Here is a 23,786-nt window from a genome sequence, read left to right on the forward strand (position 1 = left end):
GATTGGTTGGAATGAAAACCTGGTAAGGTATGAAAGCAAATGACAATCAGCAATTTGCTCCCAAACACCAGAAAATGGACAAAAACTGTTGTTTGAACAAATTGTTTAGATCAAACATTTAACAAACTTGTCTGACCGACCATTTTCATCTGTTAGACAGATAATCTTTAGATGTGTGGCCAGCTTTACTCTATACACATAGTCTATACCTATATCACCCTTGGAAAAGGCAGTGAAGAATAATGTCCATGTTGTTAGGGGGCTTATAGAACCCAAAAAACTAAAATCACAAGATCAGGCTTCAAAGCATAAAAGTTTTAATTTAACAAAATTTTAATACACAACCATTTTAAATGCCTCAAACCTGAGGATCCCCCTCAACCCCATACTGCGATTATTAAAAGACACACATTGCAGCTGTTCCCTCTAATTAATGCAGTCTGGAATTTAACGCAATAAAAAAAAAAAAAAAAAAGGCATTGTTCAAAACTGTATTCTGGGGCATTACATAGATCAATAAAAGCAGCTCCGCATTATGGATTTGTTATTAGTCCTTTAAAATTTGCACATGAAGAGTAACGCAAACATTTATTTGTTTTATTCTTATTGTTATAATCCTATTATATTGCCGAAGGTTTTCATACAAGGCCCCTAGCTTAATTTCCATAATTCCAGCAAACTTACTGGTATTGTATCTTGTTTGAGCCTTCGCAGTGAACAGATTAGTAGGAGGAAGCTCTGTAATACCCAGAAATCATGCGTCTGATTTCATTGTATCCTTTGCTGAATTTAAGTATGCAATACAAAATTTTAAATGCAGAAATCACTGTTGTAGTTATATAACAGCAACATTACGCCACTGTATTTTGTGCACCAGAGCATAAAACACATATTTATGTATTATCATGTTAGAGAAGTGGATGTAGATCTCCGGCTGTAATTGAACACTACCTTTGTCCTGAGTCAATCAATAACTAAATATAGTTCAACAGCAGCTATAAAGCAACAGGTTATTTATACCCCTGCACTAAAATTGCCTTATTTGCCTTGTTTCACATTAATTTTACTATGTTTCATGTGAGGATGAGCCTCGGGGCTGAGAGGTATCACACTTGCACAGTCAGAAAATATAAAACACAACCTGTTAAAATTGATTGTCCTATACACCGTTCCTGCAGAAATTCACCATATAATGGGACCTAGCTGAGTGTCCATGCCAGGCATGCCTTAAGAGCCAGCATTGCCGTAGCCACTAACATCATCCCTAATCTCAAATACTGTCACGATGACGTTTGGGGCGACTCTCACTCGTATTGCCCAAGCACACAAAATAAAAGTGAGGGAAGTAAAAGATGTTCATGATGTCATACAAGGATGACCAGTTTGCTGCCTTGAAACACTTTTGCTTACGTATGAATTGTAGAATAGGTTTTTTAAGTTCTAAAGAGGGGATATTATAGAGACTGCAAACTACCTGTTTCTCCGACAGCATCCTGGATGAATATTACATGCGATCATCCTTTATAGAAAATACTTAAAGTGCATCTTTCACCTACTGTACGCACATAGAGGGAGCCTGTTTATGCGAATGTGGCCTAATAAATCATTAGGAACAAGTGCTTCAATACGAATGGGACATGCTATATGAATAATGGCCATGAAGTACCTCATTAATGTCACTTGTTCAGAATGACTAGGCTGCACATATTCAGCCACTGTGTGAAAGTTAACGGTATAGTTTAAGTATATTGATCCAATTATACCACCATGGCTGTACTATGTGGTCTTCAAATGCAATGCAAACATACATCACTGCAGCCATGATAACCCAAATTGCAACCAAAAGGATTTAGAACACTGGAATATTTCCAGACCACCTACTCTTTGCAATGGTCCAATGGTTAAATGGCAATACACAGCAAAACAGCACAACGTAAAAGACATAAATCCCAGCGTGTATGCTCACACAATAACTTCCATGTAAATAAAATAAGAAACAAGTGTCTTCTTCACCTTCCTAATGCTTGATAGAAAGAACAGCAATCATTCATTCTGAGAAGCATTGTGGTCTCACAAACCCACTATATTTACCTGTAACTAACAGGACTTGCTTTGCCAATCTACATACATACGTTCTCTAGAGTCCGTTTCCCTCACAGACTGCATGCACAGATGGACTTCCTCTACCCAGAAAGAGCTCTACACCAGGAATCTTTGGTATTATGATTAGATGTGGTTTCTCTTTATTAAAAAGGAACCTGTCTGTAATTTGTTATTGGTGCTTACAATGGAAAGCCTTGCTGGTCCCCACTGCACAGGAGAATAGACTGGGGGAATAAAAATAAAATAAAGAAGACAATTGACTTGTACGGTAATTAAAGCCCTTGGTAGCTTGGTTCTAGTCAGCATACTGCAGTCTGACAAGAAACAACTGGAGACTGAATCATTTGAAGAGTTGTGCAACTGATGTCTTTGCCACCCCCACTCCAACTTTTAGGGGACATTTAGAGTTCAGGTGGAGGTGGGTGGCTCATCGCTGTACAGGACGCCTCATTTTCTTCTTTCGCTTGGACTTCGTCTCACTCTTGGGTGCAGGGTCTGGTTTAGATGGTCCAGAAGGGGACGGAGTTCCATGTGAGGGTTGCTGGGGTGAGGTGAAGATTTTCCCGTTGGGCATTTGTCCTCCAGAGCCTTGGAATATTCTGTTCAAGAGGTTCTGCAAATCAGCAGCTGAGGTTGGGCTGCTTTCTGAAGGTGCCCTAAATGGACAAAAAAATAAATAAAACCTTGCTAAATGGCAGCACTGAAAATTCAGAATACACTGTAGAAGCATTTGCTCAGCTCCAAATATCTTCAGCACAGTTCACCATACTTCCTTATGGGCACAGTAAACCTCTTAATTATTTTAGTAAATTCAAAAGGAATATAGCTCCTTAGAGCAGACCTGACCTTTGGCTGCAAATCATAACAACTGCGATGCCAAGTACAAAATATGGAGGGCCTCTGTGTGAGTTGCTATAAAAAATATGAGATATGGTAAGAACTTACCCTTGTTATCTCTATTTCTACGAAGTCCATAGGGTTCCACAGGATACCTTGGGGTATAGGTGTGACGTCAGTCACAGGGCACCAAAGAGTTAAGCTTTCAGCCTCCCAGGATGCACTAGGTCCCCCTCCTATACCCCGCCCCCGGGCCAAGGCACCTCAGTTAGTTACCAAGCCATAGGCCGGAGGAGGAGAAGGAAGAGAGAGAACAAAGATCTGGACACATACAAGAATCACATTCTCACCAGAGGGAGACGGAAAACCGGTGACCAGAGCAAAGCCCATCTGCAGCACAGGTGCGACAGGGCGGGAGTCCTGTGGAACCCTATGGACTTCGTAGAAATAGAGATAACAAGGGTAAGTTCTTACCATATCTCATATTTTCTACTTCAGGGTCCATAGGGTATCCACAGGATACCTTGGGGATGTCCCAAAGCAGTATCCTTTAAGGGTGGGGACGCTCCTGTGCAGAAAGGAGAATCCGCCGCCCGAAGGAAGCATCCTGAGAGGCGAAGGTGTCAAACCTGTAATACCTCACGAAGGTATGGACAGAAGACCACGTAGCAACCTTGCAGATCTGAACTGCCGAGGCACCACGTCGAGCTGCCCACGAAGGACCCACAGACCTAGTGGAATGAGCCTTCAGAGAAGGAGGGACCGGTAGGCCTTCATGAAGATAAGCTTCAGAAATAGCCATACGGATCCAGGCTGCCAAAGTTTGCTTTGAAGCAGGCCAACCCTTTTTACAGAAGCCATAGAGGACAACAAAGCGTCCGACTTCCTAAACAAAGAAGTGCGGTCCACATAAGTCCTTAAGGCCCGCACAACATCCAAAGAGGCCTCACCCACGGAAAGACCCGGTGAGTTAAAGGCCGGAACAACTATTTCCTCGTTAACCTGAAACTGGGAAACAACTTTGGGAAGAAACTCGGGCCGAGTGCGGAGCACTGCCCTGTTCCCATGAAAAACCAAGAAAGGGGGTCTACAAGAAAGAGCCCCTAACTCAGAAACACGTCTGGCTGAAGCAACGGCCAGAAGGAAAACAGTCTTAGCTGTTAGCCATTTAATATCCACTGAGCCCAGTGGTTCAAACGGCGGTCCTTGGAGAGCCCTCAGGACCACAGCCAAATCCCAAGGCGCCACAGGTGGAACAAAGGGCGGCTGAATACGGAGAACACCTTGCATAAAGGTGCGCACATCCGGGATTGTAGCAATCCTACGGTGAAACCAGACAGATAGGGCCGAAACCTGTACCTTCAAAGAAGCAAGGCGAAGCCCATGATCTAGTCCCGCTTGCAGGAAGGCGAGAATCCGAGACAGACGAAACTCCAGCGGTGCATAACCTCTCGGTCGACACCACTGGAAGAACGTATGCAACACGCGATGGTATATCCTCGCGGAAGACGGTTTCCGAGCTCGTAACATGGTACGCGCCACAGAGCTGGCAAACCCCCAGGACCTCAGCATGGCCGTCTCAACAGCCACGCCGCCAAAGACAGCCGAGTCAGGTCCGGGTGAAGACAAGGACCCTGAGACAGAAGGTCCGGTCGTAGCGGCAACCGCAGAGGACTGTCCACGGACAGACCCTGAAGGTCTGAGAACCAGTGCCGTCTGGGCCACGCGGGAGCTATCAACAGGAGCGTCCCTCCTTCCTGTTTGAATTTCCGGATTACCCGTGGAAGAAGGGAGACCGGAAGGAACAGGTATGCGAACCTGAACGTCCACCGGACGGACAGAGCATCCACCAGAGACGCCCCTTCGTCTCTTGTGCGAGACCCGTACACCGGCAACTTGTTGTTGTGCCGGGACGCCATGAGGTCGATTTCTGGAAGACCCCACCTGTCCACCAGTAGTTGAAAAACGTCCGGGTGCAGGGACCATTCCCCTGGATGAACGTCCTGGCGACTTAGAAAGTCCGCCTCCCAATTTAGCACTCCCGGTGTGAAGACCGCTGATATGGCCGGAAGATTGCGCTCCGCCCAAACCAGGATCCGAGAGACCTCTACGAGAGCCGCACGACTGCGAGTTCCTCCTTGCCTGTTTATGTAGGCCACGGTGGTAGCATTGTCCGACTGGACCTGCACCGGGTGACCCTGGAGAAACCGCTGTGCCTGCAGGAGAGCATTGAAGACCGCACGGAGTTCCAAGATATTTATTGGAAGCTCCGCTTCTGTCGGTGTCCACCTGCCCTGGAACAAGTGTGGACCCGAAACTGCTCCCCAGCCCCGAAGACTGGCGTCCGTTGTCAACAGGACCCAATTTGGAACCCAGAACGGACGTCCCTTGTTGAGGTGGGTCATCTTTAACCACCACGCAAGGGACAGGCGAACCTCCGGGGTGAGCACAATCGTCTGGAACTTCAGAGACTGAGGCAGCCCGTTCCACTTGGACAGGATCAGGTGCTGCAGAGGTCTAGAGTGAAACTGGGCGTATTCCACCATGTCGAACACCGACACCATGGAGCCCAGTAACCTCATCGCCGAGTGTAAGGACACCCGGCGGCTGTGCAGACAACTGCGCACCCTTGACTGTAAAGCAGAGATCTTGTCCTCCGTCACGAAGATCCTTTGCTGTCCCGAGTCCAATAAGGCTCCAAGATGCAGAATCCTCCGAGACGGGATTAGAGTGGACTTCTGCCAGTTAATTAGCCAGCCGTGCCGTTGCAGCAGTGCAATGGTCAGGTCCAAGTGGTGTAACAGGACCTCTGGAGATCCTGCCACCAATAACAGGTCGTCCAAGTACGGCAACATGCGGACTCCTTGCAGCCGCAGAGAAGCCGCCATGACCGCCATAGCGTCCTGTATGTCCAATGACACCATGTAGTCCCCAGGTTCCAGCGCCAGAATGATGGACCGTAGGGTCTCCATCCGAAACTTCGGGACCCGCAAAGACTTGTTGAGTGCTTTGAGGTTGAGAATCGGACGATATGACCCATTGGGTTTCTGTACCAAAAATAGATTTGAATAGAAACCCTGGCCCCTCTGGGAGAATGGAACAGGCACTATAACTCCAGCCTGGAGCATAGTGTGCAATACCTTCCGCAGCTCCGTAGCCTTGTTCCGGTCTGATGGTAGACCCGTGGTGAAGAATCGAGCCGGGGGTCTGTGCCGGAAGGAGAGGGCGTACCCGTGAGAGACCACCTCCAGAACCCAAGTGTCTGTCGTAGTGAACGACCAACACCGGGAGAACTGCAGCAGGCGGCCTCCCACCCTGGGATCCCCCAAGGGGAGACCCGGACCGTCAGGCCGCAGGCTTGTCATCTGGCTTGGGGGCCGGACGTCTGGTACTCCATGCCTGTTTCCGGGGCTTGACCGATTTCTTAGGGCCAGCCTGTCGAGGAAACGACTGTGGTTTGGGCCTGCCCTGGGCCCTAGATGACCGAAAGGACGATGGTCCAGAACCAGAAGGAGCAGCGGCCGACGGGAGACAAGCAGATTTGGCTGCCGCCAGCGTGGCCACAATCTTATCCAGATCCGGACCAAAGAGAACTTCTCCGGTAAACGGCAACGCTTCCAGACCTTTCTTGGATCTGCGTCCGCCTTCCAGGATCGCAGCCACAAGGTGCGACGAGCAGCTACCGCTGCTGAAGAAATTCTAGACACCAGAGTACTAATGTCTAGAGCCGCCTCGTTGATGTAGGTGGCCGAATCACGGAGATTGCCAATCAACTCCGCTTGTTCGGCCGGACAGTCGGATTCAAAAGAAGCCTCTAATGAATCCGCCCAGCGCTCCATCGCTCTGGCAACCCAGCAAATGGCCATAGCCGGCCGTGCTGCCCCCCCTGCAAGGGAATAAGCGGACTTCAGGCAGATTTCTACCTTGCGGTCCGTAGCATCCTTAAGGGAGGACATGGATGGCATCGGCAATGTGGCACTACGGACAAGACGGGTCACGTGAGAATCCACCTGTGGAGGGGATTCACACTTAGCAAAATAATTATCCGCGAACGGATAAGCCACCGCCAGGCGTCTCTGCGGCTGGTATCTTTTGCCAGGTTGTTTCCACGCCTCCTCTAAATGGTCCACCAACTGGAAAGAGGAAAGACTGTGGCATCGCCCTTCACATCTTTGAAAAAGGCATACTTAGATTTAGCCGCTGGGGGAACTTCGTCCTCAATCACCAAGGCTGTGCGGACCGCCCGAATAAGTCCAGGAATATATACTTTGGACTTAGCATCAGCGTCCTTAGTATGGAAAGGTTCCTGATCGTAAGGATCCAGAATCTCCCCATCATCAGACGTCCCTTCGTCATCCTCATAAGGAGCGGACAGAGACGCCACCGGCCTTTTATGAGGCCGCATCACAGACTCCCCTTGCAACACATCCGACAAGTGCTGTAAAGAACTCGTCAGGGAGTTAACCCACGCTGGCTCCTGAGAACCCGGGAGCGGGGAAATAGGGAGACTGTGGGGTACCACCAATTGTCGTGGGAACCCCTGCATGGGTGACGACACCACAGACTGCTGGGACAAACCCATCGGAGTAAACGCGGGCTGCGGAGCTAACTGGCCCACTAAAGCTGTTAACGCCTGAGCGAAACAAGCCCAGGGCGGCTCCTGTACCGGTGCTGTAACCGTAATAGGCCGCGCCATGGACAACACTGCCGGCAAAGGCCCTCCGCGCTACCCTCCCCCTCCGCTAACGGTACTTTGCACGTGGTACACTGTAGCCGGAGGGGAAAATCACTTTCAGACATGATGGCACCACGTATGTGACCTCTCTCACCAATTAAGTATTAAATAGGCGAGAGACCACCCTGCAGCACCGCACCGCAAGGGCTTTAGCAGAAAGAACAGGGACAGTAATAAAGCTGACAGTTTAGAGAAGAATAGTTACAGGCAGCGCTAGCACAGTCACATACAATGCAGAGAAATAACAATTCCTGCACTAACAGCGCTGATCACTCAACTACACAGACACAGGGCCTGGTAGGACACAGCGCTGCATACACAGACCTGAGCCACAGCGGAGGAGAGGTATGCGGGGGGACCCAGACCACGATGCTTCCTTCCAGACTTCCAGCAGCGTTCACCATGCGTTGCAGAGAAGATGGCCGCCGAGGAGCAGAGAGAAGCTGGCCTGGGGGAGGAGCGCTGACACAGGACCAGTCAGCACAGTGCAGAGAGGGCTGTGTGCAGCGGGGGAGGCGCCGGCTGTGAGACAGGGAAGGCGCGCTCCCCTGGCATGCATTTAACCCCTGGGACGCCGCAGCGCTACCGCTCTGCTGCGGTCCGCTGTCCCAGGGGGTAGTGGAAGCGCAGGTTGGTCGCCTGGCTCCACGCTGCAGCCAGTCCCCAGGGAGCCCCCTGCCTGGGGACTTAGGACCATGTGATCAGCGGGGACCCACCGCGGGACCCCGCTGCTTACCTCTGTCCCCCTTGAATCCGGCCATGGTCCGGAGCATCTGGGGTCACCGCTAGCTGTGACCCCAGACGCCCACCAGCATCCCCGGATCAGTACCGGCGTTCTGGTACCGGCGGGGTGTAGGGAAGACAGCATGGACGTCAGGACTGACTGTCCATGCTGTTCATCCAGATGTGCAGCCACAGCTGCATGAAGAAAAAGCTTCAGGGGCTCTTCTAGCCCCCACTCCAACAGGTGCACCCGACTCCGGCCGGGCACCAAACTAAACTGAGGTGCCTTGGCCCGGGGGCGGGGTATAGGAGGGGGACCTAGTGCATCCTGGGAGGCTGAAAGCTTAACTCTTTGGTGCCCTGCGACTGACGTCACACCTATACCCCAAGGTATCCTGTGGATACCCTATGGACCCTGAAGTAGAAAATGAAATACAACTACCTATACTTAAAAAGGACCTGTCCCTGATGTGACACTTTCTTTGTCCCCAACCATTCATCCTACATCCTCTCTCCTCCATGTCACCACTGGCCTAAAGAATGAAGAGCGTTTATGTGCAGGAATGGAAGCAGCGATGCAGAGATAGAGAGTGGCTCAGTTTTGCATTTAGCTCAGTCACTTCTGGAGCGAACATTGGGGGTTAGGAGAATAATCAAAATAATAGGTGACCCTATACTTTATTATATATAACATTGCCTATATGATCTTATTAGCAGGTCTTTATTGGCTTAGTTTTAGGGGATGAAATACTAAGTATTAATCACTTGCACTGAATAAAACAGTAATTTAACAAATATAAAATCAACAAAACTGCCTTATTAAATATTTTCATGGTTTCAGAAGAATCTCCTCCCTCCCCTAGCATGAAATAATTCAAACCTTTGTCGTCCTGGATTTGGAGGATTCCTTGAGCCAAATGAAATGTGATACGGGACTCTGTGAGTGTCAGGTGTGATTCCTACACGTTGGCATCCTGCCCATTCTAAGAGGAGAGATGGAAGTGAAGTTAAAAAAAATGAATTAATTGAACAGAGTCTGTGTCATTGCTGTGTTTCAGCCATTGGGCCTGATTCACTACGGATCGCAATGTTGCGTACGCACGCAGTTCAACTGTGATAGCATGCTAATCCATTGTGATCGCAATGCAAACTCAGCACAACATAAGGACGTCCACTTTACCTTACACACATCCGTAATGGCTTAGCTATTCTGCTAAGCATCGGTACAATCGAGCATCATCGCAGCCTTACGCACACTTGCACAGGCCCTGACCATACTCAGAAATTGCTGACAACCACGCACGCTGTGGAGACCTCACACTGTGTATGGCATCGCAGTGGATAATTTATGTACGCCCCTGCAATGGCGTGCTAACGCACTCTGCAAGGGGTCTGCGTAGCTTCTGTGATTGCAGTCCCAATCGCAATAGCTAGTTCACACACTGCTATGCATACGCAAAACAGTGGTCACTGCCCTGTGCCTAGGCCCACCTGGGACAGGGGAGGTTTCCCCCGAAAACGGACTTCCAGGAATCTGCTAAGGGGCCAAGCTTGCCACCTCTGCCTGAATCTGAGCTCCAGGGGTGGGCAAGCAAGGTCCCCAGGCAGGGTTTCCTGGCCACAGAGGGGAAGCCCTTTTTGAACTCCCTGAACACAATTAGTTGGCTGCATTAGCCAATTTCCTATGCACCTCCTCATACCACTTCCAGGCATGAGGCTGCATAGGAGAACATTCTATTTCCCTGGAAGTGGGCTGGAGGGGATCCAGCAGCCCACAGAGGACTCTGGATCCCCTGGCCATCCAGTGAAATCAAAGGTAAGCGCAATTTTCCTTAAATTATACATTTAAAATCATATATTAAATATATACCTTTGAAATACATTTTTACATTGTACATACATGCACTCTGTGCCTGTGCCCAGCATCAGGCTTTAATCACTGCAGCTTGGATCCTGTGAGCCCAGCTCAGTGCTGCACATACACTTTAAATACACTTTATTGAGACCCATGTGTTGGTTATTTTGCGCTGGGGCTTTAACATTTTTGCTGGTGCCCTAATTCTCTGCACGGTGTCGGCGCTTCCGCCCCCCAGCATGCAGCTACACTGGCCTGCAGTGTTGCACGGGGGGGCTGGCTTGCTCAGCCCGGGACACTCGTCCCGGCTGTAGTGGCTTTCAACTGCCCTGGAGCGCAGGAAGCATTGCTCCTGTCCCAAGCGTGGAGCACTCAATGGCTCCTTACACACAGTACTCCTGGCGTCGCACCCGGAAGAAGGGGGGGGTTAACCCCTTCAGTGTTGCGGTCGCCATTACACATGTGGGGCCTCCAGCCGATTGCGTGCGCATTAGCAACTGCAATCCAACCTTAATCAGGCCCATTGTCTTTAACACATATGAGAACTCCTTAATAAAAGTCTAGGAAAACTGACTGTCCAGATAAAAAAAAAATTGAACAGTCTTTAGACCTCTTGCCGTACTTACCTGTTATGTCAAATACTTTGCCTTGCATCATAGCAAAGTAGGTGATCTTAAGTCCAAGCATACTAGATTCTGCCCAGAAATCTCCCTCTTCTGCAGAGTGCATTTTCCTACATTCAGCACAATAACGAGCACTTGCAGGATCCCGATCTATTTCAAATCTCCTGCCAAAACATACGGAGCTACTCAGTGAAAGGATAGAACATGTACTGGATTCTTCAGCTGTATAATATCCTTCTAGGCCAGTGCTTTTATCTACTATTATAGCATTAATATGAGCACTAAACAAAACCAGATTGAGAACAACAAGTCTATGGCATTTGTTCAATTGTGTTAAGACACACACAAAGGGACATTAATGTATTCATTATTTACCCAAGCCATTTTTCTAGCTAAGATAATGGTTTTTCAACACGGATTTTGTTTTTTCAAATTAACCTTTATAAATGGTTAATACATAATTCAAATTGACTGGAATTAATCAGCATCAACAAAGTATTGAGCAAAGGCTGTGAATACTTATGTACATGTGATTTATTTTTTTTAATTAAATTTGCAAATGTCTCAAAAAACTTTTTACACGCTGTCATTATGGGGTATTGTGTGTAGATTTTGAGGACAAAAATGAATTTTATTCCATTTTGGAAAAAGGCTATAACATAACAAAATGTGGAAAGAGTGAAGCGCTGTGAATACTTTCCGGATGCACTGTATGGCGAAAACCCTCCTTTGTTACATGTGCGCTCTAGTTGTATAGTTGGTGTGTGGCAGTGCTTGCTCACTGATCTGTTTATACCAGCCATGCCAAACATCCAGATCACAAAGTGAGTGAGCACATAAGGCTTACCAGGGGTGGCAAACTTATTCTACATATATACTAAATACACTCAGGTTCACCGAAATCCTGAACACCCTGTAAAAACATTTATCTGAAAAAGTACAAGAGGGAAATGAAAACAACAAAATTAAAAAAACAACATATTTCTGATCACCTTACGCATTAACTAAGTGAGAATAGTTTTACTGCTATGAGTAGGTATCCTTAGTACAGCAATGATTCCTAACACTAGACATGGCATTACAGCTACACAACGGTAGACTACATGCTTTAACAAAGCCTAGTTAAAGTGCAGTGATAAAGGCACAAAAAAACAACAAAAGCTTATGATGCCTTTGTGGAAGTGTCTAGGAGGCACATTCATAGCTCTTATCTAGTGTTTTCTGACAAGAATTAAGATTGACAGGAGATAAAGTTGGGCATGTAAAGGTGCGTATCCACTTGCCGACAGAGGAACATTTGAACGATTACGACATTGTAATCGTTCAGTCGTTCCTCATCCTGTAGGTGCCCACACTGAACGATATGGGCTATCTGTTGTTATCGGCAGATTGACCAGCATGTTCGGGCGATTATTGATGTCGGAAATGACTAGCGGGAGTGCGCATCGCTGGTCGTTTCCGACATAATACTGCACGATTTATGCACAATTAATAAGCGATTGAACTATATAGTTTAATCGCTCATTTTAATCAGCAAGTGGATACACGGCTTAAGACCTGAGAATGGAGCAGTCTTTTGTCGAAGCTGAATAATTGGCTGAGACAAGATCAGTTTAAAATTGGATCGCAGCGACGCCATCTTGGAAATGAGATCGCAAGACGCCATTTTGCGAATGGCCGCCTAAGCGCCATTTTAGATAAACTCACACTTTAGTACATGTGGCGATATTACTATTAGCATCATGTGATTGCATCTTTCACCATTTCTCATACACACATTAATAAGCACAATTGCGCTGTTAACTAGTCGCATATTAGCGAATGCATAAGATCCTGTATGAAAACGCTGAATATTAGCTTCATGCACACGCATCTGCCCCAAGTTAACTAGCGTCTTTACATCAAACCCCACATACTCACACATTACATATTCACATACAAGGTTCCATAAGCTATAAGGTATAAGATTCAAGTAGGCACATTTACTATAATTGCTATGAAATAAAGATTATTTCTTAACTAAGGTTTTATACGTGATAAGTAAGCCATGTTTGGTATTGTTCTGATACGTACTCTCTCAACAGTATTCCGGTAATATCGATGGAGAGATCGCAACATGCATTCTCAACTTATGGACCGCAGAGACTTCAAGCAACAAAATGTACATTATATGAACAACTGTTAGGATTTGCATGAGGCGGGAAACCAGAGACCACCAGTTGTTAGAGGCTGGATTGTGTCTATTTGAACCAACCTGTTAAATTCCTTGTAACATATGTCCTCTCCTTTAGGATCAATGGTATTAGCAACAAACTTCTCTATTGTGTTTTTTATTCCTGGGGGGTATAAATATGCTCTGACCCTGGTTTTCTAGTCTTCGTGCTGAATGCTGGACCAGAGAGCGCTGCGTATGTATAATTGTACTTGGGTCTGTATAATCTCTTTGCGCGAAGATTATATGAGGATCATAGCGTGTAACTGCTGTACTTTTACTTGAATAATACTTTGTGCTTTGGAACCACAGGTTCTAGGTCTGGAGTCTTTATTTACTGTATGACTGCGTACGCAAATTAGCATCATCCTTAGAGGTTTATAGGCAGGATATTAGAAGGTATAGGCAGGGGTATATAGAGGTTCAAAGGCAGTATCGTTACTTTCTAGAGCATTAACACAAAGTGGGAGACAACACGCTGCTGAGACTGCCATTGTATAAAGGTAATCTGTTAAAAATAAATTAGGATAAGACACTCTTGGGTGGAGACAGATTTTATATTGGGTAATGGATGTTACATTACATTCCTGCACAAAATGAAAGTCACCTTGGATCTCTAAGCTCACTTTTTACTCAGCAGGAACAGAGTGCGTCACAACTTGACATGCACTATAGCAATGCCAGTGATGTCACAACGGGTCAAATCAGTCTCAACTTTCTGATCTACATTAGATCCCATTAGGGCATTGCCCTAAGGAGGAGGAAAGGGAGTCAGCTGTCTGTAGTGGAGAGGTAAGTAATACTTTAATTTTATTAGAGCTGCTCTGGCAGACTAATGTAGCCAAAGCACAGTAATAATTGTGAACAGAAGCAAACTGATACAAATAACCAAGATGTATAATTTCCAGGTGCAAATATACGACGGTCATCAGCACTAGCACTGATTGGCTGATTACGAATGGACCACCCACGCCGATAGATGCTTTCTTTGTTGCTGGCTCATATAGTTTTCTGTGTGCGTGTTTTAACAATTTGTTACATTTGTACACTATCTGGAGTTGGACCTGCTGAATTACACAAGCTTTTTATACTCTGCTGAAGCCTAAAAGCGAATGTTTATTTAGCAAACAAATGATTATGCAACCTATACAGGAAGTACACCTGGAGCATATAATACTGGTGAACCACATACAAACTGCGATAGTTGACACTTTACATATATTTGCTACTGAGGCTTTTTAGTGAACCTGTGTTTTATACTTGCAAATTGAGTTACAAATGCATTAAAACTTAATTTAAGTAACTCTTCCACAAAGGATTATGTCTGACGACTGCATTGTACCTGTGTTTTCCCTGACACTTGCTGCACATCATGCTGTTCATTGCCTCCTTTAGATCGTCCTGCAGCTTGGTGAGAAACTCGTTCATAGATTTAGCCAGCTCAGTTTCAGACATTCGTTTACTGAAAAGGAAAATGAGCATTTGTGAGAGGAACACTCATCAGACCACACTTAACATTAATGGACAGCAGGAAAAAACTTTTTGATTAGTGTATTCTAGCGAGTTTTACCCTTCTTTTTCTTACTATATAGGTATAAAATCATTTTTGTATTATATGGCATGGTGGAAAATAAAAGCCTATGGCTGCGATTCAATTGTTACCGACGTTCCCTGCTGGGTGTCGTCTATACGAATAGGCACCCAATGAGCAATTCAATTGTTTCTCCGTTTGGGGGCTCTTTAGTATTTATTGCGGCTACAAGCACCAGTTTTAGCCTCGCACAGCTAAAGCATTGTTTAGGGCGCCGAAACAGCCATTTGGGCGCCCAAAAAAACGGGACTTTGCACACATTTCTTCTTGCACCTTAGGAGGCCGCGAGAAGAAATGTGCCCCCCACTGCAGCTTTAGGCGCCCCAAACAGATCAACAATTGAATTGCTCTGTCGGGTGCCTATTTGTAGAGACACCCAGCAGGGGACGTCTAACAATTGAATCACCCCCTATATAAGAAAAAATTTCCTCCCTCCACCATTCCATCCAATGTTGTATCCCAGAAGCGCAGCCCACTAATAGAACACTAAATTTATTCAGCCACTTCCTAAATGTATGTGGTTCATTTACTGATGTATACTTTTACAAAATAGACAAATTTTGCATTAGGATTTAAAGTTTCAGATTTGAAGGAAAAACTTGGCATGTTAGGTGAGGAAAACATACGCAACACACAAAAGTTTTGCCTTCAAATAACAAACAAAAAAAATCTCTGCTTTAAATCTCACCAAAAATAAACATTTCCATCTTATTAAATAAACCCCAATATGAGTATACTGTATTAGTAATTTGGCCTGGGTTTTACGCCACAATCAAGTGTTTATTGTCAACAGGAGCCTAAAGGTTTTTTGGTGACATCCAAAGCCTATGTTACAGCATGTTAACACACGTTTTAATACTTTGTACGCTGCCAGCCTTCTAAGATCTGGAGTCTCTCCCTCAACCCGGATAGTGACGGATACGGTTACCAGAATATAAGGGAACAATGAAAGGGGCTCCTGTGACATAGCAAATAAATTAGTTTAATTCACTTAAACAATCCTGTATCATGATGAACACCGACTGATCTGACAGGCAAAGTTTACTTTTGTTTCTTCAGCAAGATCAATGTATAATTTGTCAATGCCATCTATTATACACTGCTCAAAAAAATAAAGGGAAGACTAAAATAACACATCCCAGATCTGAATGAATTAAATATTCTTATTAAATACTTTGTTCTTTACATAGTTGAATGTGCTGACACCAAAATCACACAAAAATTATGATTAGAAATCAAATTTATTAACCCATGGAGGTCTGGTTTTGGAGCCACACAAAATTAAAGTGGAAAAACACACTACAGGCAGCTCCAACTTTGATGTAATGTCCTTAAAACAAGTCAAACTGAGGCTCAGTAGTGTGTGTGGCCTCCACGTGCCTGTATGACCTCCCTACAACGCCTGGGCATGCTCCTGATGAGGTGGCGGATGGACTCCTGAGGGATCTCCTCCCAGACCTGGACTAAAGCATCTGCCAACTCCTGGACAGTCTGTGGTGCAACGTGGCGTTGGTGGATGGAGCGAGACATGACGTCCCAGATGTGCTCAATTGGATTCAGGTCTGGGGAACGGGTGGGCCAGTCCATAGCATCAATGCCTTCGTCTTGCAGGAACTGCTCACACACTCGAGCCACATGAGGTCTAGCACTGTCTAGCATTAGGAGGAATCCAGGGCCAACCGCACCAGTATATGGTCTCACAAGGGGTCTGAGGATCTCATCTCGGTACCTAATGGCAGTCAGGCTACCTCTAGCGAGCACATGGAGGGCTGTGCGGCCCCCCAAAGAAATGCCACAACACACCATTACTGACCCACTGCCAAACCGGTCATGCTGGGGATGTTGCAGGCAGCAGAACGTTCTCCTTGACGTCTCCAGACTCTGTCACGTCTGTCACATGTGCTCAGTGTGAACCTGCTTTCATCTGTGAAGAGCACAGGGCGCCAGTGGCGAATTTGCCAATCTTGGTGTTCTCTGGCAAATGCCAAACGTCCTGCACGGTGTTGGGCTGTAAGCACAACCCCCACCTGTGGACGTCGGGCCTTCATACCACCCTCATGGAGTCTGTTTCTGACTGTTTGAGCAGACACATGCACATTTGTGGCCTGCTGGAGGTCATTTTGCAGGGCTCTGGCAGTGCTCCTCCTGTTCCTCCTTGCACAAAGGCGGAGGTAGCGGTCCTGCTGCTGGGTTGTTGCCCTCCTACGGCCTCCTCCATGTCTCCTGATGTACTGGCCTGTCTCTTGGTAGCGCCTCCATGCTCTGGACACTACGCTGACAGACACAGCAAACCTTCTTGTCACAGCTCCCATTGATGTGCCATCCTGGATGAGTTGCACTACCTGAGCCACTTGTGTGGGTTGTGTCTTGCTAATTGCCTATAATTTCCACCTGTTGTCTATTCCATTTGCACAACAGCATGTGAAATTGATAGTCAATCAATGTTGCTTCCTAAGTGGACATTTTGATTTCACAGAAGTGTGAATGACTTGGAGTTACATTGTGTTGTTTAAGTTTTCCCTGTATTTTTTTGAGCAGTATATATTATAGTAGGCTCATGTGCAAGAAAGGCATTATAAAAAAAAACAAAATGGGGTTTCTTGACAAAAGTGCATGCACTGCCTTATAAATAGCCACTATTACCTGTACTATTATTAGCATTCATTATTTTTTATTTATATAGTGACATATCCAGTTGCGCTATACAACTGGGAACAATACAGTAATAAAAGGAGACCGGGTAATAACAGACAGATAAGGAGAGAAGAGGGCCCAGTTCGCAAGCACAGGTTTGCCTGTAATTTTGCTTGCTTTCATGGAACTTTTTCTATATACATCTAATTATATGAGAGATTATTCTTCTTGACAATGTGCCATGGCAATATTTGGCTGTACTGTACAGCATATTGCTGTAGCCAGACATTGCTAATTTTTCTACACACTTCTATGCGGTGTATGTGAAAATTAGTAATTTTACTGGTTATTAAGTGCAATTGCTCAACTTTGTGGCCATTGCAGATAACTGAACTCCCTTCTAATGTCAGGTTAGAGTGCCCCTTCTCCTACTCACAGTTCATACTCTTTCCTCTTGTCTGGGTTGCTGACAATATCCCAGGCAGCACGTAAAACTTTAAAAGCTTCTTCTGCTCGAGGGTGATTATTTTTGTCCGGGTGGACCTGTCAAAATTAAATAAAAATTAAAAAAGGTCTTGGCATCAGAGGATGGAAGAACATTGGGAAGATGGTGAATAAAAAGGAAATAAAAACACTGTGAAACAAAGATCCTTTTCATGGCACTTTTTTATTTAATAAAATCATCAAAATCTAAAAGCTGCTGTCAAAGAGCCTGCAAGTCTCCTAATATATGACAAAAACAACTAAAGACAGCACTAAATTATAAACTATATACAAAATGATAAAACAAACAATAAAGAACTGATCCAGTCTCAGGTGAATCAACACTTCGAATACAAAACAGCTCAGTTTGTGGCGCACAGACTTCAACATGGATAAAATGTATTCTACTATTCTAAGAGAATAAAGTAAACCACTAAAAAATGAAGATGATCAATGCAGTTAGAAAATAGGTTCAAAGTATTGCCAATAATCACATAGGGCCTGATTCAGAGGTGGCTATAAATCCCCTCAGGGTTGTGTATTTGTGCGCAGCGGTACAAAAAAGTTATGCTAATGCCACAGTCACTGTAGTTTGTATAGGGATGTCCACTGCCAGCACCACTTTGTATGCTGCTTGCATACAAAGACACAGCAACAGTCGCACCATCACCGTTCTGAGCAACCCTGTCCTTCTGAACTAAAACGCCAGGGCCAGTACAAGTACTACATACAAGAACACAGTCACTAGCTGCGTTTTAATCGCCACCCAGTTTCCTCAGACAAAAGTTAATCATTCTGCGTCCAAATCCTCACTACGACCAGTGGCACATGAACAGTGCAATGCAGACACATGCACAGTACAAAGAACATTGGCCAACTGCAAAAACAATGTCCCAGAAGCTTGTAGTAAAGACTTTATTATGAAAACAGTCACCAGTGTCCCTATCACTGAGTATTTTTAAAAAGTACACTAGTATGTAAACATGGATAAATTTGAACAAAATGAAGACCTATAGCAGAGTAAGTACTTGCAGTTTGGCAGAGGTTTCATAACAGAAGATTCCCCACACGTTTATGGGACATTACTGTACACGGTTTTATATGTATTCATAATTCATTACTGTTAAGTCAATTCATCATTTAAATACTTTGTAGAACCAAATAACTCCTCTTAGGGCCGGATTCAGCAGCATAAGCAATAGCGATTACAAACGCAGTCCAGCGATTGCCATTGCACATCCCGCACCACGCATGCGCAGCGATCACATTAAGATTACGGACGCACAAAGGAGTCCATCGCAAAGTGAGTGACAGGCTGTTAGCATTTGGGGGCGGTGATGGGGGAGTGGTCAGAAAAACGCAGGCGTGCCTGTCCATTTGAACGCCATTTCATGGGCGTGCATAAATTAGCCACTGCGATTGCATACACAGTTTGAGAGTCCACTGCGTGCGACAAGTCTTGCAGTGTCTGCGGCTGATCATATCTGCTGTAAATGCTGTGTGAGTGGTTGATGTACATCGATGGTACTGATGTTTATGCAGAAGAGCGACAGTGGGAGTCTTTATGCCAGCTGAGCTTTAGCAAGCATTAGCATATTTTAGAAGCTGCGCTCCGTGCGAACTTTCAGTTGTGCTCGCAATTGCAAACCGTACTGAATGAGGCCTTTAAGCCTAATTGTGTCATTGTTGCCAATACTTTGTATCCAGTTTCCCACTGCAGTGAATGTAATGTTTTAATGATGTTATTAGAACAAAAATTTTATTTTAACCAGGATGAAGTTGTGCGTCACTAACTGAACAGTTCTTTAATAGCTGTTGAGCCACCTAGCAGTAGACTGTAACTTTTTGTTTTGTTTGCTTTATAGGCACACAAGCATTAGGGGTGTGGTTTTAAGTTCAAAAATATATGATGCAGCGCTGACGTTGCGGCTTCTAATGATGCAAGTTTTTCACGTATACCAGTTTTAGAATGGGTAAACAGAACCTTTATAATTCACAAAATGGGCTGCTGTATGAGCCAGCTCACGGGCAGAAATTGGAGTTATCCTCTACAAATCTATGGGGGGGAATTAACTTCACTTTGCGGGGATGTAGCTCCTGGGTCACGTGCCCATAGCTATTCAATTGACTGCATCACGCACCTTATCTAGTGTTCACTCTAGGTCCAGCGCCAGCCCCTACACCGCCGTTTTCCCCACCTGTGGGACACTGCGACCCGCAGGTGGGGACGGCACCCGCAGGCTGTTTCAGTGGGGTGCCGGAGGGCAGGGTGCTTTTTGCCCTTTAGAAATAGGGCAGGGCATGGCACCCCGCTAAAACAACCTAGCGGGTACGCTATTACCGCAACTAATGCCCAGGGCTTAGTTTTGGAAAACTGCATCTTAAGTGCTGGGCACGATGCTGTTAACGCACGCTATAACACTGCGAGCACTTAACCTGTGAGCTCGATCCCCGTGAAAAAAATTTAAATTCCCTCCTATGTTTTTTTTTTAATAGTAGTACATTAATTATTGCACACAAACCAACGTACATAAAAAAAATTTAAGTTATAATACTGGAACTAGTTACTATCGTCATATCATCCGAAATGAAAGTCAGAGGCTCCAATAAGTAGTATTTTAGGTAGTAAAAACTAAAGCAGATGCTTTATTTCTAATTAACCCAATGGTGGTAACATTTTCCATACTTAAGTCATGTACAACAAACTCATACAATTATGTGCAAGCCACCTGTGAAAAAAAAGGTATAAAAAAAAAAAAAACTAACTACATAGTATGCACTTGGTTAACAAGGATGCAAAGTTAAAGGTTATTTTGAGCTTGTAAAGGACTCTAGGTCATTACATTTTTATTGTTCCATAACACAATTTACTAAAGGATGTCCACAGAAATGTTCATGCATTTCCCTTGCCCCATCTAGCATACAACATAATTCTGATGCCAGTCAGTGCATTCTAGCACAGAATTACTCCTTCAGGAATTTGTGTCAGTCATGTCTTTTAGCCTCAAGGTAAAGCAAAATAATTGGACCAGCCCTTTGCACTGTTAGCATATTGCGGAATATGTCTCCTTTCTCTCATTTGCATACACATACAGTTTACGGTCTCCGGGAAGTTAAGTATAAACTGAAAGTGGCAGCTTAGAAACAAATGCTTGCAAACATTAGCAACCTACAATCAAATCGAACTCTTACCAATACAGCCAGCTGACGATAAGCCTTCTTGAGCTCTGTATCAGTAGCGTCCATCTCTACTCTCAACACCTGAAATGGATTTAAGTCCTCCTCCGGAACGTCAGCCATAGTCAGTAGACGTTCTACTTCATCCCTGGGCTGGAAGCGGCCACTAGGTGATCCTGCTGAGGCCCATGTGTTTTTTTTATCGGTCCTTAACCTGGAAGGCCAAAATTTCCCTGTCCATCTGCTGAAAAGGTTGATTAAATACCTAAAGGTCCTGTTTTGCATCACTAAGGCCCTAATCCTATGTAATTTTGTGGAAAGCCAGGATCTCCAGTTGCTATCTGCTCCTACCTTGTCCAATCTTTTCTTAATATACTGCCAACAAATCTTTGAACAACGCACTGAAAGCATAAGCAGCAGGAAAAGCAAAGCGCACAACATCTTCAGCACACGCAGGATCCATAATCCACATGAGCAAATGAGAACCCAGAAATCCTTAGTTCGTTGTTGCACCCACATACCAAAGGTCCACAATTGAATTTTCAAACTGCCCAAGTCACGAGCAGGCAACCATAACCTGATATACAGCATCATGCCAAGTGACTCCACACATTCACCAATCAACAGCACCAAATCTATAAGCACCTGGATACAGTAATTTGAAAACTGAAGCAAGGGCTGGGGAACTAGTGATCTGATCTGATGTCTTCCATCACCATGGCTTTTTTTGCGACCTAGTTTGTGCTTGCTGCTAGAGGACGGAGGTTGACGGCCATCTTTCCTAGATACATCTCTGTTATTGTTACGGGTTTTACCCCTACGCCCTCTTCTTCCACCGGATGCCCTGCAAGAATCCTCCTCCGCCAGTTTCCCACTGTATTCATCTTCTCCTTCGTCCAATTCCAATGGCTGCTCCTGGTAGCAAGAAAACTGGGGACAATCCTGGCTGCAGTTGCGGTCACCAATACCAGAGTACGTGCCCCCAACTGATCCTACACTATCCCTGATACACTCACAATCGGAGCGGAGAGGTAACGGCGATTCTCCACCAATACAACTTGCACTTTCTTTTTGAAGATTGGAGCCATCCAAAAAATCAGTGATAACATTTTCTCCATCAGAAAGAAATTCTCTAGTCCATACATCTCCAGCCATCTCATGTGTAGTGTTACCATAGTCATGGAAGAAATTGTTCTTAGGCACAAATGAGGTTTGGTCTCTGCCTGATGGCGCTTCTGGTGTTCCTGCACCACTCTGCTCTGCTCTTACACTTGCAGGGAGGCTACAGTTGCTTCCTGGTATGGGGAAATGCGCTGCATTCCTCTCCTGTGCGTCACTAATGAGGGAATATGCTGTGGCTCTGCCGTCACGGCTTTCTGTACTTCTTCGAATTTGCTTCACCATCTTTTTTTGTCCCGTCAGGGGGCAATGAGATGCTAGGTTACTGCATTCATGGCGACTCCTTTATCCTGCAAGATATAAAAACAATAATGTTTCCCCACGTTGATCTTTTCGGGCGTTACGCCCGGCAGAATCCTTCAGCCGTCCAGCACCGTGACGCGGCCCGCGGCCGAAGGTCGCGCTGCACTGACGCCTGATATAGACACGTCACTGCTGCGCGACTTATTGGCTACGTCACAGCGCCGGGCGCTGACAGACTGGTCTGGAGGGAGGAGAGCGGATCCCTCCCCCAGTATAAAAGGAATGGCGCGGTGACTGAGGAGAGTGCGCTGCCTGTGTGTCCCGTCCCTCTCTGCGGTACAGCAGCCGCTTGTTTGTTACTGCTCCTTATGTGTAACCAGCAAGTTGGGCAGCATCAGCGCTGGCTATCTGTATTCATCCAGCAAAGTGGGGCTTTATCTGGGCAGTGCTGACTATATGTATCCAGCCAGCAAAGTGGGGCAGTATCTCATACCCTCCAACATTTCACAACTAGAAAAAGGTACACTTGAAACACCAGAGGTGCGACTTTGCCACCTAGGGGCGTGTTAGCTAGAGGCGTGTCTTGCCCCATTGGTTGTGTCTTTACCTTTAATAATTGCTAAGAAGTTCAATAAGCTTAAATAAATGAACATTTATTTTATTGTACTTAAAATAGAACTCTGTAAATGTACAAAATATATAAACCTAATCATAAAAGCATTTTCTGCTACTGCATCAATGTCAATTATTATACAGAAGCTAGATAACAGGGCTTATTACAACAACAAAAACTGACAACTCTATGTATAGTCATAAAAACATCTGCAGATACATAGAAGACACTCGGGTATTCAATATGGGAGCGAAAACACAGTTTTTGCGTTAATATCGAACTTATGATGTCATTATCGCAGGTTTTAATTTTACACCGTATTCAATTTCAAAGACTTTTCGCAGGTTCGAAAAGTCTTTGATAAAAAACGGGGATAACTTTTCACCATTGAATAGGTGTCGTGCAGAATTGGAGTTTAGGGGTGCAGGCTTAAAAAAAATAGCCTGCACCCCTGGGAATGACATTTAAAAAAACTGTGTCAAAAAAAGTTTTAAAAAAATAGGGACACCCCAAAAAATGAATGTCAAAAATTGTTTAACAATAGGGAAATAGGTTCAGGGCTATTCTGCAAGTATGCGGCAGGTGTTTTCTAGAATAGATTTATACCGGCAGGTGCACAATTGCAGAATTTTTAAAAACTTACTTTAGGGACTTAAAAATATGCTAGTACCCATTTTCATGTACCCCAAATTTGATGGGACCACTTAAAAAAATGAAAAAAATAAGTGCTCTTCTGCAACACTTCTTCAATGTCGGGAAAAAACACCTGCTGCGGCTA

The 23,786-nt window shown here is 45.3% G+C and overlaps 1 protein-coding gene across 1 annotated transcript; it reads right to left on the bottom strand.

Annotated features, from left to right (window-relative positions):
* Window positions 1-2,226: 2,226 nt before the first annotated feature.
* Window positions 2,227-22,622, bottom strand: DNAJC14 (DnaJ heat shock protein family (Hsp40) member C14). The gene is made up of 6 exons (XM_088473091.1): window positions 20,989-22,622; window positions 17,750-17,856; window positions 14,431-14,550; window positions 10,880-11,040; window positions 9,279-9,381; window positions 2,227-2,759 (listed from the first exon to the last, which is right to left on the bottom strand). Exons 1-6 carry the CDS (start codon window positions 22,375-22,377, stop codon window positions 2,531-2,533), a joined length of 2,109 nt encoding a protein of 702 aa, XP_088329217.1. The 5' UTR covers window positions 22,378-22,622; the 3' UTR covers window positions 2,227-2,530.
* Between the last annotated feature and the right edge of the window lie 1,164 nt (window positions 22,623-23,786).

Source organism: Taudactylus pleione, unplaced genomic scaffold, assembly GCF_031769625.1.
Source record: "Taudactylus pleione unplaced genomic scaffold, aTauple2 ptg000130l, whole genome shotgun sequence".
In the NCBI taxonomy this organism is placed as follows: Eukaryota; Metazoa; Chordata; class Amphibia; order Anura; family Myobatrachidae; genus Taudactylus; species Taudactylus pleione.

Coding starts and splice junctions, on each gene's coding strand:
- DNAJC14 (XM_088473091.1), bottom strand. CDS start 22,377: ATGGTGAAGCAAATTCGAAGAAGTACAGAAAGCCGTGACGGCAGAGCC. Junction 9,382..10,879: donor CAAAGTATTTGACATAACAG/GTAAGTACGGCA, acceptor CTCTCCTCTTAG/AATGGGCAGGATGCCAACGT. Junction 2,760..9,278: donor CCAAATCCAGGACGACAAAG/GTTTGAATTATT, acceptor TTGTCCATTTAG/GGCACCTTCAGAAAGCAGCC.